This window comes from Chrysochloris asiatica, unplaced genomic scaffold (genome assembly GCF_000296735.1).
Source record: "Chrysochloris asiatica unplaced genomic scaffold, ChrAsi1.0 scaffold00346, whole genome shotgun sequence".
In the NCBI taxonomy this organism is placed as follows: domain Eukaryota; kingdom Metazoa; phylum Chordata; class Mammalia; order Afrosoricida; family Chrysochloridae; genus Chrysochloris; species Chrysochloris asiatica.
This window is the reverse complement of record NW_006408864.1, coordinates 756,478-772,263: the sequence shown is the minus strand read 5'-3', so window position 1 is coordinate 772,263 and position 15,786 is coordinate 756,478. Positions and strand designations below refer to the sequence as shown.

Here is a 15,786-nt window from a genome sequence, read left to right as displayed (position 1 = left end):
GTCGCCCAAAAGAAAAAACTGCTCGTAGTAATAAAACCAGCAGAGAAGTGAAATTCTCACAAGATTCCCCTTAAAAATCTGCAATCCACATATCTCATCTGCCACTCACCCATGTCAATTCTACCTTAAACTCTGATTATGCACACTTAGGTAACACATACTATATCATACCACCCCCTCGTATTAGAAAGAGTCCTGATGTGGTGCTGTGGGCTAACGCGCTGGACTACAAAGTCGGTCTGAACAGCAAGGTTGGCAGTTCAAGCTCAACAGCTGCTCCTCGGAAACCCTATTCAGGGTCGCTATGGGTCTGAACTGACTCAACGGCATTACAAGTATTAGATACCTAATATGTTCCCAATTTTTTCATTATTATGGAATATCTTTACTGATTTTATTCCTTGGGGGGAAACATTCATGGGATTTGCTGTTGTTGTTGTTAAGTGCCGTTAAGTTGTTTCGGACTCATAGCGACCCTGTGTAGAGTTTCCAAGCCTATAACTCTTTCCAAGAGAGTCTTATCTTTTTCCCAAAGAGTAAATGACTGCATGTTTTGCAGTCCAGTGCTTATTGTATGGCGCTACCGTGCTCCCAATTTAATAGGATAGTAAGTCATTATTAAGCCTGAAGTAATTTGGAAAAATACTATGGTTATAGAAAAGTTAAAAAGACATAAAACACCGAAATATTTCCAAGTTATAATTCTAACTGCACATGTGTCCATGGACAAAAACTGGATGAGAACAAGGAGGGCAGTCAGATTATGAACTCATCTTTGATGTCTCATTTGCTAACATTGTTAATCTTATTTAAAACAAAATTTACAAATCTCTCTTGAGTAGCATTTTTTTAATTCAGAAAATTCAGACTTTACAGACTAATTAGGATTAAACTCTACCCATCATTACAATACACTGCTGCCCTGTGATTAACCTCCTATCAATCCCTCTACCTTTCCCACAGGAGCTCTGGTAGGGTAGTGGTTACAAGTTGGGCTGCTAACCTCACTACCACCCGTTCCACCTGCTCCTGAAAAGATTTATAGCCTCAGAAACCTATGCAGGGTCACTGAGTTGGAACCAAATCCACAGCACACCACCACCACATTTCCCACATTCTTGTTTGTTACTCTGGACTCACGTAAACATGCCCACCATTTTCAATCCTACGTCTAGAACATCCTTTCTGGTAAACGACCACATCCTCAGAGATTCAGTTCACAAACAATATAGCTCCTGCAAGGCTTTTCTTCATTTCCACATAGCAACTCCAGTCCCGGTGTCCCTATGTGTTCCAACATGCACTTTTACACCTGCTCACAACACCCATCAACAGTGTTGTAAAGGCTGCTTATCAGAGTCTGTGTGACTCACTGGGTTATAACCGCCTTGAGGACAGGGAACAGATCTTAATTATCTAAGTACACACAGCCCCTCGGAGAGCTTCTTGACAATAGGAATTATCAGTATATGTTATGTATGATAAAGTCAAAATCAAATTACTTTATTCTGGTTACTTAAAATACGTTTTGCCCTCCCATCCTTATCTTTCTGATCCAGGCTAATGTGAATATTACCATAATAATTCTTCCTATCCTCTTATCTGTTCCTTTCATTGGACGATACGGATGTACTCATTTAAGTTTGCTTTAATTCTGAATATGTTCCAAACTCTTAGCTACTCATCAAAACTACAACCTGCCTTTTTTTTTTTTTTTTCAAAAAAGATGGCCTTTACAAAAGAGGCCCCCATCTACTTATGCCTTCTAGATTTAGAATCCATGGAGGAAGAAAGAAGAACCTATTTCCTATCCTTCTTGTTCCCTACTGCCACTTATAGAGCATTGCTGACTTGTGATTTTTTAAAACATATTTCCTTTTTAAAATTTCACAAAATCTACCCATGACCACTTTTCTCCCTCCTCTGGAGTTATGGATTCACCTCTTGAATACTCCCCAGCATATACAGAAAGATTGTATCCTATGGCTCACTGTGCCCTCTGACTTTATTCCTCAGATTTCAAAATACATGTCAATGACTTTCTAACCCACTCCCCCTCAATCGATGTAACATTTCACATTTAAATACTTGTAGGAGAAGCCAACTAAATAACCACAACCTGGACAGCATCATTATTTGGAACTTTATGAGCCTGAAATTAGAAAGTCTTCTAACTACAACCACCCATGCCTTGATCCACCCCACGGTTTCACTGTTGCTGATGCTGCTGTCTCATGACCTCCAATCCCTTTACTCTATCAAGTTCTCACCATTTATTAAGAAGAACAGAATCCTGGCAAGCGCTATAAGATAAACACTGGACTCTTAACCATAGGCGGCAGTTCAAACCAACCAGCCGATACTTGGAAACTCCATACAGGGTGGCAATGAGTCAGAACTGACTCAACAGCACTTAACAACAACAATCAGGAAAGAACTGTATCTACTATTCGATTTGGCCCCTTGCTAAATCATTTCAGTACTCTTGATTTACTCTCTTTATCTGAATTTGCCTATTCCTAACTCTGGCTAGGAGTCCTAGTGTGGCGCTGTATGATAAACACTGGACTGTTAACCCCAAGGTCGGCAGTTTAAACCCACCAGCCGCTCCTCAGAAATGCTACACACTCCTCAGAAACTCATATACAGGGTTGTTATGAGTTGGAACTGACTCGACGACTTAATAACAATAACTCTGGCGAACTGCCAGTTTCCCCTTTTTTTGGTATTTATTACTAAAAAAAATTGAGAAATCAGGAAGATTTTCAAATACTTTCAACTATGACTAAGTCTTCTCCGTCAGGTGGGGATGTTTTAATCAGCTCTAATTAACTCTAACACACTACAGCAATCAAATGAACTGTCTCAAATAGTAATAATCTCACCCTACCACAATTCCTGGTGTAGCACTATGGGTTAACGCACCAGACTGCAAAGCCATATGAACTGCAAGGTTGGCAGTTCCAGCTCACCAGCTGCTCCTCGGAAACCCTATATGGGTTTTCATTTTATTTTATAGTATGCTTTTGCATTTACTGTCCATAGCATGTGTGACAGAAACATTTCATATTATTCATTTTATCGCTATGGGTCGGAACTGACTCTAGGGCACTTAACAAGAACAACCACCACAATGTAACATCTGTCCACAGTCCTCTCTTATCCATCAGTAAGGACCTTTAATACAGCACATCAATGACAACTCCTAACCTAGGAAGTGAACTGTAACTCAGAACACAATTTATTGTCCTAAAATATATAACAGAGAAATATAATAGAGACACAGGCATTCTCAATAGCTCTATGTCCAGGTCTTTCCTTTTCTCTAAGCCCAACACTTGAGCGTCAATAAACTTACTCCTAGAAAATCACTGGACTGCAAACCACAGGTCAGAAACCCTGTACAGGGTCGCTATGAGTTGGAATCAAATTGATAGCACTTAACAACAACCAACAACAAATAATTAGCAAACGTTTCATTCTATTAGGGAGTTTCTCCTAACATGAAATATTTCTGTCACACATGCTATGGACAATAAACGCAAGAGCATACTATAAAATATAATGAAAATTTAAAAAGTGGGGAGGCTTCAAAATGTTTGTTGAAAATTCTATTATCTTTCCATTTCATTCTTCCATGAACTTTCTGAAAACCCCTTGTATTTGTATTTCATCATGATAAATGAAGGACAGGACTCATTTTCCGCAGTTTATGCTGAAGATTATTACTACTTTATCTAATATATATTTACTTTGTTAAAATCTTTTGAGTCTTTAGAAAACAGATAGACAAATATCTACTGAAGAGACTATGAAGTTAACAAATAATGAGATGAATTGATTTTTAAGAGTAAGCAAGCTATAAACTACAAACCACAAGGCCAACAGTTCGAACCCACCAACTGCTCCTGGGAAACCCTATGCTGGATCACTATGACTCGGAACCAACTCGACAGCACTTAACAACAACAACAAGGCCAACTAATTTGAAAACCCTTTTCTATCTGTTACACAAATAAAGGCACTGAGATAAAGAAGTAATTAAGAAATGAGGACAAGATTCTTTGGGTCTAAGTCTCTCCTCTCCCAAATCTCCAGTGAAACAACCAGAGAAATAAATATAAAACTATGGGGAAACCGTCAAGGTAATTTCTTAAAAGCTACAGTGGAAAAGATCAGACTGTTGGAAGGTTGACCAAACCGATACTGAGCTATACTATTACTATTACTATACTATGGAACAAGTATCCTAAGGCTCAGGTCAGGGTATGGAAACATATGGAAAATCTCAGTTCTGCAAATGCATCCTGGGGAAGTGAGAATCTAAAAGTACAAAAGAAAGCACTGATATGGCTGCAACTGAAAAAGTACAAATGTGCCATGGAGAGGAGTGAAAGTATATCCCCGATAACTTTAGAAAACAAATGTGATAGCAAAGATAAGAAGGTGGTGATGGTGTGCTGTGGAGTCACTTCTGACTCATAGCGACCCTGCACAGGGTTTCTGAGGCTGTAAATCTTTCCGGGAGCAGAAAGCCTCATCTTTCTCCCGTGGAACAGCTGGTAGTTTAGAATTGCTGACCTTTAGGTTCGCAGCCTGATTTGCAACCACTACATAAGAAGGTAGGGTAAAATAAACATCAATGTATCCATCCTTTCACTTTATCTGGGATTGAGACATTTAGAGAGTAACATATAAAACTGCTCAAACTAAATTGAAATTAAAGTTATAAATACTATTTTATCATTCAGAATAAAACAAATAAAAACTATATGCAATGAATGTAAAGCTGATGTTCTCCCATGTAAACTATCACTCAATTCACAAGAAAAACTTAAATAGAAAAAAAAGAACTATATGTAGCCAAATCTTATTTAAAATGCAGATGGTGTCTAATATCTCTAGCTAATGTACAGAGCAGACCTCAACTCCACTTTCTGTGAGAGAAGCAAGGTGTAAAGAAAGCCCTGGCTCCTTTAGTGTAAGTCCCCTATCTCATTGCCAATATTCAATGTGCTCTTAAGTTAGCAAATCCTTATGGAGCTCTACAACCATCGATCTCTTTGCCTCCTTAATAATATTCCCATTAATGTCCAAGCATGCCCTTTTTCCTCACTTTGATTCTTACCTTTACCACCATCCCAGTTCTCTATTTACTTCCCTGCCCCCTATTCACCTTTGTAAATAAATTTTACAAACAAGATTTACTTGTACTATTGCAACTTCCTCACCTTCTCTAGCCTCTTCAACTCACCACAGTCATGCTACAGACCCACCTCAGCCCTCTCAGTCCACTAAAAATGCATGTCCTGGTCTACGCGGCTTTTACACAAGAAGGCTGCGGTGGGTCATGAAATGCTCCTATACATTTCTGACCATGAAATACAGCATCCAAAGGATGTGTAATCACATCCTGTAAAGTAGCTGTGTGCTTTAAAAAAAAAAATGACCAAGGAAAACAAAAGACAAAGGTTATGGCTATAAATAGTGAAGTGGGTCAAATAACATATAGCAAGCAACTAGAGTTATTAAGGAAAGAAAAGAACTAAAGTCCTGTGGCCCTGGAAGGTGGCTGTGTGAGTAAACTACAAGGGCTTGAGGAACTCCAATAAACATGAAGAAGCTGTCACAGCTTATGCACACGAGTACACATTGCAAGGATTGAATTATCATAACAGCCTCAAAATTAGTAATAATACATGACTTGTGAGAGCTGCTGATTGGTTATTGTAGACAAAACAGCTTTTAAAGTACTGAATTCCAACTGCGAAAACACACATGGCACTGTATTAAATCTACCATTTTGGGTGAAGTGCTGTCCAACAGTTAGTAAAATATCTAAATTCCAAACTTAAAAATTAATCTGATGCAACACACAGTGTCAGGTCTTACATTAAACAATCCTGTACTATATTTTAAACCAGGAAAAAGCTCAAAAAACCCAAACCCACTGCCATTGAGTCAATTCCAACTAAGCAACGCTATAGGACGGAGTGGAACTGCACCATAGGTTGAAATGCACCAAGACTGTAAATCTTTACTGAAGTAGACTATCAGTGTTTCTCCTGCTGACTGACCTGGCAGTCAATAGTCACGTAACTACACATTGCACCACCAGGCTGCCGGGACTATACCTGTCACACTGTTATTTCTGTTCCTTATTCTACATGGTCCTGTCTCAAACAAAAGGGTTGGTAAAGATGATATATAAGGTAAAGGTATTAAAAGCATCATATTTAATTATATTATTATAGGAGTTAACACTGAAATGAATTAATATGATTCAGGTAATAGAAAACTATGAAACTTTTCTTACATTAGAAACTAAAAATATATCAAAGTAGAAGGCACACTATACTAAACTTAAAAATAATCATAGCATATTAATAAAATTCTTGTTAATGTAACAGAAATGTTAATACCTACATACCCATACACAGTTTAAATGCAAGGCTCCTCTAATAACCTTTTTCATTTTCATATTTCTACCAACTCTGAAACATCTTCCACGAAGTAATAAAACACACCTGATTTCTTCCTCTACGTTTTCCATAATTTCTTCTTACTAGGGCTTTATAATTTTCATTTTTCTTGGTTAAGTAGTAATATAAAACACAATCAGAAACACTCTATAAGGAAACAAATATACTTTTTAGGATCCACTGAAATAACAGTTTCAAAAAATCAAATTAGGAATTCAAAATTTTTTTCTGAATATCTCTTAAGTATAGAAGAGAAGCATACAATTACCAAATTGAATAAAAGATACCAGAAACTATCAGAAATATTGAAGCATTTTTCTTCATTTATAACTAAATTCCCCTCCTTACCGTATGTATATGTATATATATGATAGGTCTAAAATAATTGCTACAAAATCATAGAAGCCCTTATTAAACAACAATATCAAAATAGGAAGCTACTGTTTCTTAATATATCCTCCATGTATGGATATGCATATCTATATACATGTATATACAATATAGGTCTAAAATAATTGCTACAAAATCATAGTAGCCTGTATTAAACAAAAATATCAAAATGGGAAGCTACTGTTTCTTAACATATCCTCTAACTAGATTTATACATGTCTGACCTTTCCACAAAGAATTCTTCAGCTTTGGCATTCTCAAGGGACTCAACTTGTGTTCCTTTAAAATGTTTTTCAAGTTCAGGGAACAAAAAGAAGACAGATGGGGCAAGATCTGGGCTGGAGGGTCGATGGAGGACGGTTTCACAATGAAATTCTTATAAATCAACCCTGCTACTCTTGAAAAATGAGCAGGTTACACTGTCAAGATGGGAAAAAAAAAAATCCTCAGAGCCACCTTCCTAGTGTTTTTCTCACCAATACAGTTTTCTATTTTCTTAAAAGTTCTTGCTGTCTGTGATTATTTTGTGACATTCAAGAAACTCTATCAATATAACCCCTTTAGAATCCCCCCAAAAGAGTTGTCATAATCTATACACTAAGCTCTCTACCTGGAATTTAATTAATATAGCAGAACCCCTTGAAATCCAATGTTTGGATTGAACCTTTTTTTGAAGGCACCCTAACAAGAGCAATAAAGTGAACACAGGAATACATTTAAACATGTTTTGTTTTCTTTTTAAATAAATCCATGCACATATAACTGGAGCTCTACTAGAGTCACTTTTTGATGTACCCTCATATGTAAATATTCAAAATGCTGAAGTACTTCACTAAAACAATCAAACAATCAATCAAGCCAATCCACTGTGGAAAAAAATTCAAGAGAAATCAAGATTCTGATGTTTTAATTAAAAATTTAATAAGGTTTTCAAAAAGAAATTTAATGTAATCTATGAACTTTTAGGGAAATGTAAATTCTGTTTTCTATACTAAGATTTTTATTTTAACTAATTTTAAATACTATTGTCAGTCACATGAGAATCTTTCCTATATCAAGTCCTTTGCAAAATTGTTTTATTTAACAACATTTGTTTGTGCTAGAGAACAAAATTTCAAAGTAGCAGCCATCACAAACGTATCAACATTTTCAAAGCAAATAATTTACCTTCCTTTCCAAGTACGATGCAATTAGTCCAAAGTTTTTTGGATGCTGGATAAACCTGAGTTTAAAAAATAAAAAGCGTTATTGAAACATTTACAAAAAAACAAGAAAGAAAGAAAGAAATCCTTATGAGTAAAGATAACAATTAATTCCCACCCAGTGATTCCTGACTGTCAATCTGAGGAACAACTGCAAAATCACTGGACACTTAAAGGGCACAGATTCCTGGGCACCACCCACCAGGAACTGAGTTGGCTGGTCTATGTTAGAGCACAGAAGCCTGTGCTTTAAAAAACAAGGCCCCAAGTTACAAGGGTAGGAGGGAGGGTGGATGGAGTGTTCCTGTTTACAGTGTTGCATTCCAGTTTACAGTGACAGAAAAATATCACTGATTAAGGACAGGGTTGCAGAGCTGATTGTAGCTTCTGACAATACATAAAATACTATAACAAGATGACTGGCAAAAGCTACAAGGATCGAAAAACAGAGGAGCTATGTGCAGCCAAACAACTCATGGTATTGATTCCTTGGTTTATAGGGACAGAGTCACAATTTCATGGAATATCACAGTTAATTGCCTTAATAATTTATTTAATGTTTCTGTTCTACCTCCTAGTTCATGGTATAGTGCCTAAAGTGTTAAAAGCTTGAAAGTAGTCATCCAAGGCAAAACTAAATGGTCTCTATTAACCTAGAGTTCAAGAAGAAGGAGAGTCAGGAATAGGAGGAGGAAATGGATGTTTACCTAACTGCCTCCATGAACAAACTGCTATCTCTGCCATTAGACTAGAAGAACTGGATGGCATCCAGTGACTATTACTGAACATTTTGATCAAAGATTCTATAGAAATACCATGATCAAAAGGGGGAGAGAAGGGATGCAGAACAGAATTTCAAATTTTCATGGACGTCAAATTCTCTGGTACCACTGAGGCTGGATGAACCCCTGAAAGGACTGCCATGAGATCATCTTCAAACCTTAAACAAAAAAAATCCCCGAAAGTGTTCTTTAAACCAAACGACAGTTTAGTTTAACTAGTAAATAATGTTTGCCTTGAGGACTGTGCTCTTTGAAGATCTATCTATATGGAATCAAATGGATAATAGCAACTCAATAGATTAGATAGGAAGCTTAGTGAGTTCCTATTACCGAGTTTATGTTTAAGCAGTAGGAACAACTAAGAAAAAGAGGATGAGTATGGCTGCACATCTCAAAAAATGTAATCAGTGTCAATGAACTGTGGAATTGGTGTATGTTTCTCTGGGTGCGCTCTCAACAACAATAACAGCAAAGCTTCCTCCTCACTCCCCAGGGGGTATGAACATTATCAAGGTTGGCGATACTCATAATCTGACTCCATAACCCTAGATCTCATCTGTTACCTAGATTCCTTCCCATAAATTTATGAGGTCACATTAAATCTCTGTTCTCTACACTAATCCTTTAAATATTACAATGAGGCCAAGTGTTTGTGGAAAGAGTTAAAATTGTAAATAAAGCCAAACATTTTTTGTTAATAAGAGGGGGCTTCAAAAAGTTCATGGAAAACTGAAATTGAAAGACAATGAAAATATTTTTTGACAGAATAATGCATTTCCTTTTTGCAGAATAATGCAAACTTTTCCCACAAACTTTTGAAGTCCACCCATATTTGTAAACTTCTATGAGGGGAAAAAAAATTTAATTTAAATTACTTGTCTTTAAAGATCTCCTTCTCATGGTCAGTCCAAACATTCATAAATTGCCTATCTTTATAGACCTTCATTGGGTCCTCCATAAGTCCATTCATGTTGATGAACTTGACCCGTCTTTGTTCTGCATCAAACATCATAGGTGGGATTACAGAGAGCTGTCTCATTTGTTTCTCATTATTCTGCAAAACAAGAAATGCAATTTTCTTAGAATAAAATTTAAATCAACTTAATGCACACTAAAACCAAACAAACCTACATACACAGTTTAAAGATAGTAATGTGTATCACAGCATCGAACAATTACTCATATTATCTTAGAAGTATTCACTGAATGAATTATAGGTGCAGACTATACATAATATTTTTATTTACTAATTTACTAATCCAATTATGGAGTCTTGGTATGGTGATGTAGGATAAGCATTAGAATGCTAACCACAGTGTCAGTGGTTCAAACCTAGCAGCCATTACTAAGAAACACTATACAGTGTTTCTCTATGTGTTGGAACTTGAGACATTTAACATCAGGAACAACACTAGTAGAATTCTCAAGTTCCTGATTTTAATGACGCTGACAGGTAAGTTGTCAGAATTTCAGGCCTAGACAACACTGAGTCATCAAGCTCACTGAGGCAGTAATCTATGAAACATCTAATTAGCATATGGTTATTGTTGTTAAGTGTTGCTAAACCTTCCAGTTGGTTTCAAATTATAGCAGGGCTTGCGAGGGGCAAATGGTGAGTTTGAACCACCAATCTACAGGGCTTGCAAGGGGCAAATGGTGAGTTTGAACCGCCAATCTTTGAGTTAGTAGTCCAGTACTTTATAACCTAGCACCACACAAAGGAACTCTTTTAAGACCATGTATAATTTTCCAGCTCCTTTAGGGCCAGTATGACTAGAATTTGAAAATATGATAAATATCAAGGACATCAGGTGTATGAGAGGGCTTCAAAAATTGCATTACTCCTTATCTTTTCATTCCATTGACCCACGAATTTTTTGAAGCCCCCTTGCACTCAATCACAAATGAAAAACAAGCTGTCATAATCAAGTACTGATAGAATCCTACCACAAATACCAACAGAAAGACAGACTGTGCAAAGAGACTATTTTCTCATCCTCGAGGAAAGATCACAGAAACAGTGTTTAGTCTAAATGAATGGTACACAACCAATGCACAGGTGTTAGTTATAAATCTTTTAACTCTATCATCATCAAATAAACTTCATGAGATCAAGAGACTTGGGATCACTCAACACTTAATTATCAATGCCTAGAACAGCGGTTGTTATCCTAACAGAGAAGCTATAAATTAATATTTGTCGAAAGAAATGAGCTTGAATGAAGAAAGATATATAATATATAAAAGGATGCACAGTTGTACAGTCAGATTGCCTGGGCTGAGTATCTTGCTCCATTGTTTATTATCTGCAGCCTTAAATAAATCATTTGACCTCCATCTATGCCTTAGTTTCGTCATTTGAAAAATGAACAATTATGACATCAATTTCACAGAGTTCTGTATAATTAAATAAGATATTGCACATAAAGTGCTTATCAAAGTAAGCCAGATTCAACCTTGGAACAACAGGGCTCTGGGACACAGGGATGTAAGCTGAGTTTGAAGAGGGGAAATCACACAAAAACACTTGACTGTATTATGAATATTGGTTTCTCTTGACTACTATTGTAAAATAGACACTAGAGTAGAATAGAAAGAAATGTTGGGAAACATGATTAGAGAAAACTTGTAAGCCTGCCTTCAGCCTACAACTGATTGGAATACCTAAAAGGGGTTCTACAACTTGCCCAGTGAAATAGGCCTCATGCAAAGCCTTTACAGAGTATAGGACCTTACATAGAATCCTGAGTCCCATCCAGAACGTTATGAGGAGGGACAATCCCACTAGAAAGGACAAGCAGATTGGAACAGCTACAGTGACAGAAGATACATTTTCATGATGAACCTGACCTATACTCAGAGTGGCAGATACTCTAAATACCAACATAGAGGGAAAGAGTCTTCACATCAAGTATAAATGCTATCCCCTCTGTACACAGGGTAGATAGGGACGGGCAACTTATTAGACATTGGCTATCAAAAATGAGGGGGCAATAAAGGCACGAAGTGACTGGCTTACAAGGTTTCAAGAGGGAGTTTAGTTTGAGAGTATGGGGGGAAACAAAGAGTCCCCACTGAACAGCTGTCATCTTGTCTAGATGGGTCTGGTGAAAACAGATAGGGATAAGAATCGTAAGATTCAATAGTGAATAACTGTTATCATGACTAATTACAACTGTCACAATTGTAAAGGTAGAAGTTTTGTAACAAAGACAGCGGAGTGGTTAATCTTAAAAGTCCAGAAACAGAGGACCCTAGGACCACTGAGGGAGAAATGTACAGGCAGAGTGCGGGACCTTATCCAGAGACACAGGGATGCTAAGGACAGAGGCAGAGATAGTGGCATGAGGAGAGGGAGTGGCTGAGGACTCTAGATTCATGGGAAGAGAGGAACTAAGAGCTGGTGGCCAGGAGGCCAACTTGCAGAATGTGCCCTTTGGAAGTGTAAATTAATATATAAGCCTGAGTGGGTTTTTTTTTTTTTTTTTTTTTTTTTTAAAGCTGAAGTGAATAGAGAGAAATACTGTTAACTAACTGATGGTACATGGAGGGGATTATAATCATTGTAATGAAACAAGGTGTATGATTTGTTGAATGTAAAACTGATGATCTGCCCTGTAAACTTACATTCAATCCACAATAAAAACCTTAAAAAAATTGACTCTTGAGTTAATTACTTGATTCTATCTAAACTTACCCTCAAAAGATAAAAATCTTTGTTTTATGTTATGTGTATGCATAGAGAATTAGATAATAGTAATTTTTCTGTAGTTACAGAATGGATATTCCCTATAAATTATTTTCTACATATTACTATATTTATAATTTTTAATTTATTAAGAATTAAATTGATTGCCTTTTCAATTAATTCTGTTAAGATATAGAATAAATAATAGATGAAATAAATATCTCATGTCACATTTTTAAATTGCAGAGTTTTAATTTTCACCTAACCAAACCTGAACAGTTTATATTGAAATTTTGGGAACCAACTCAATGGCACAAATAGCAGCAGCAGAATCTAGTCAAAAGTATAGGAAAATACACTCAGGTAAAGACAAGGCATAACAAACCGACCCGCTATACCTGGGTCAACTGTAACTCACAGCAACCCTTATAAAGCAGTGGTGGGGTCCAGCCATGGACCTTTTATTATAGAAGCCAAGCTGCTTTAACATGTTATACCACCGCCTGGGCTTGAGGCACTTCCTGGAGAAGCAAATAATATCTGTATGATCAAAACCTGGACCATCTTCCCTAGAACAATAGCAGTATATAGAATTGTCTACAAAGTAATCATGAGCGATTATGAGCATCAATAAAACAGACACTTCAGCTTGACTGAGGACACTTGCTCGTGAGGCATGTTGCAGTCAAGGTGAAATTGGCACAGAGGACTCCATGCAGGTCTCTTACACGTGCTGACTGATGGCTAGACTAACATAGGAAGCACACTATTTTTCCTCTATAATAATGCACTTGTTATTGTTAAGTGCTGTCGAGTTGAGTCCAACCCATAGCGACCCTGTATAGGCTTTCCAAGAAGCAGCTGGTGAGCTTTAACCACCCACCTTGCAGTTCAAATGGCTTTGGAATCTGGCACACTAACCCACAGCGCCACATCAGGCACTTCCTGTTATGTACTGTCAATCTCTTTAATCTCTGTTAGAGCCCAGTGGATTCGTAATCAAGTTTTTTGTGTGATAAAACATGGCTACCCTTGAGTGACTATCACCATTTTCTTTTTTCTTTATTGTGTGATAGTTTACATGGGGGAACATTAGTTTTACATTCATTCTATCATATATCATTTCATTGCCATAATTACCCTCCCGTCCATGCATCATCACCCAACCAAAGGGTATACCCTGTAACCTCCCCCCCACCCCCCCAGGGTCCTCAGCACAGAGCCCCTTTCCCTCTCTGGATCTCAAGTCCTCAGCCACTCCATCTCTTCATGCCATCCTCTCTGTATCCTCTCAGGCCTCACTGCTTCTCTGGGTGGGGTCCCGATCTCCGCTCTTCTCTAGTGATGGACCAGGGCCCTCAGCTCCTAGACTGAAAGGTTAATCACTCCCCTCCTTGGTATAAAATATCCACCTTTACATTTCCAGTCCTCACAATCAGTCCTGATAGCAACTATTCGCCCTTGCATCACAAGAGACCCATCTGCATTTCTTTTCATCAGCCTTTCCTAAACAGGTTGGATACTGTTCACTGGAGACTCTACCATCCTCCCCGCCCTGTTGATCTAGGTTCTCTCTTGAAAGCATGTAAGCCAATCACTTCTTACCTTTGTATTCCTCCCCCTATTTTGGGTAGCCAATATTCAAGTTGCCCATCCCTATCTACTCTTTGTGCAGAGGAGTAACTCTTGGAGTAGGCATTTGTTTCCTCTTTTGAGCTACTGCATTTATAGGTGCAGGTCAAGTTTATCAAGTTGTATCAGATGACACTTTTTTTTTTTCCTCCTCTTTTTTCTTCTTTGGGTTGAGCTCTGTTCACCCAGTCATTGAAGCCAGGTCAAGTGGGTATCATCTCCAAGTGTGGGTGTTCTTGCGTCTGTCCACCCTCTCCTTTATCAGCTGATCGCTTTGCTCCCTACTCTAGTCCTCTGTGCGGGTGTCTCTGACTCAGAGCTGCTGGCCGACCAAGTCTCCACCCGGGTTCCCAGCAGTCTGCTGAACGATGCAGGGCTTAGCTCGCCTCTTCATTGATGTTCTTCGGTCACTTCTCCTTATGGGTGACGTGCGTGGTCGCCAATCAGAGCGTGTATTTCCACTGCATCTTGATCCTGGAAGAGGATTTGCACTGAGAGGACTCAACCACTTGCCTTAATGTCTCCTGGGCAAGCAACTTGCTTGTTCTTGTGGTAACTAAAGTCAGACTGTCCTTCTTGTTTTGTATTTTTCCTGTAGGTCTTTCTTTCGAGACGTGTCTTCTGGTTTTCTGGCTGTTCCAGGCTATTCTGCTTGTCCCGTCTCTGAAGGTCTGGATGTGGTTCAGGCTTCCATCTATAGTCTTATGTAATGCAGAGGCTCCTCAGGAAACCTCCCTCACTGGACACATTGTAGTCTCATTTTAGCTATTCCAATCAGTTTTAGGCAGAAGACAGACTTACAAGCTTTCTATGGTGATATTTCTGGCTATTCCTTTCTCTACCCTCCTGTGTCTGTTTTATAATATAATGCATGGAAAACCAAGGTTCAAAAGTCAGCCAAGCATCTTAACATTATTCCCCATTCCAACCATGTCCCAGTCTCTGTATCCCAGAGCCCTGTTGTTACAAGGCTGTGTTTACATCATTTTTTACCTCTGTCACATTTAGCTCATTCCTACCTAATCGGTTCTCCCGTCTGCTTTGTTCTTCCATTCCCCTCTTCCTACTTGTATACTGCCCCCTCCCCAACACCCAAACTATCCTGTGTTTATTCCCTGCCCTGTGCTCCTCCTTCCCCTCCTGTCCTTAACCCTACTCCTACACCCTAGCAACCTGTTAAGAATCCACTTTAGTGGAATAGTATGGGTTCTTTTTCTTAGTCTTTTACAGTAGTGGTCCTATGCAGTATTTTTCCTTTTGTGATTGACTAATTTCACTCAACATAATGTTCTTAAGGTTCATCCATTTTAGGAAGTGGCATGCAGCTTCCTTGTTATTTTTCAAGGTAGCATAGTACTCCATTGTGTGTATGTACCACAGTTTGTTTATCCATTCTTCAGTTGATGGGCACTTTGGCTGTCTCCATCTTTTTGCTATTGTAAATAGTGCAGCTATGAACATTGGCGGCATATATCTTCCCGTGTTGTGGCTCGTTTGTCTTGTGGGTAAATACCAAGTAGAGGAATTGCTGGATCGAATGGTATTTCTATTTTCAACCTTCTGAGGAAATGCCATATTGCCTTCCAGAGAGGTCGGACCATTTTGCAGTC

The 15,786-nt window shown here is 38.1% G+C and overlaps 1 protein-coding gene across 2 annotated transcripts in view; it reads right to left on the bottom strand.

Moving 5' to 3' along the window:
- Positions 1-15,786, bottom strand: part of NCOR1 (nuclear receptor corepressor 1) — a 213,667-nt gene that overhangs the window by 108,593 nt on the left and 89,288 nt on the right. For both annotated transcript variants that reach the window (XM_006875906.1, XM_006875907.1), the window contains 3 exons: positions 9,732-9,910; positions 8,040-8,094; positions 6,528-6,629 (listed from right to left, as the gene is read on the bottom strand). In XM_006875906.1, the coding sequence (XP_006875968.1) occupies positions 6,528-6,629; positions 8,040-8,094; positions 9,732-9,910 (336 nt within the window). The remainder of the gene's footprint in view (positions 1-6,527; positions 6,630-8,039; positions 8,095-9,731; positions 9,911-15,786) is intronic.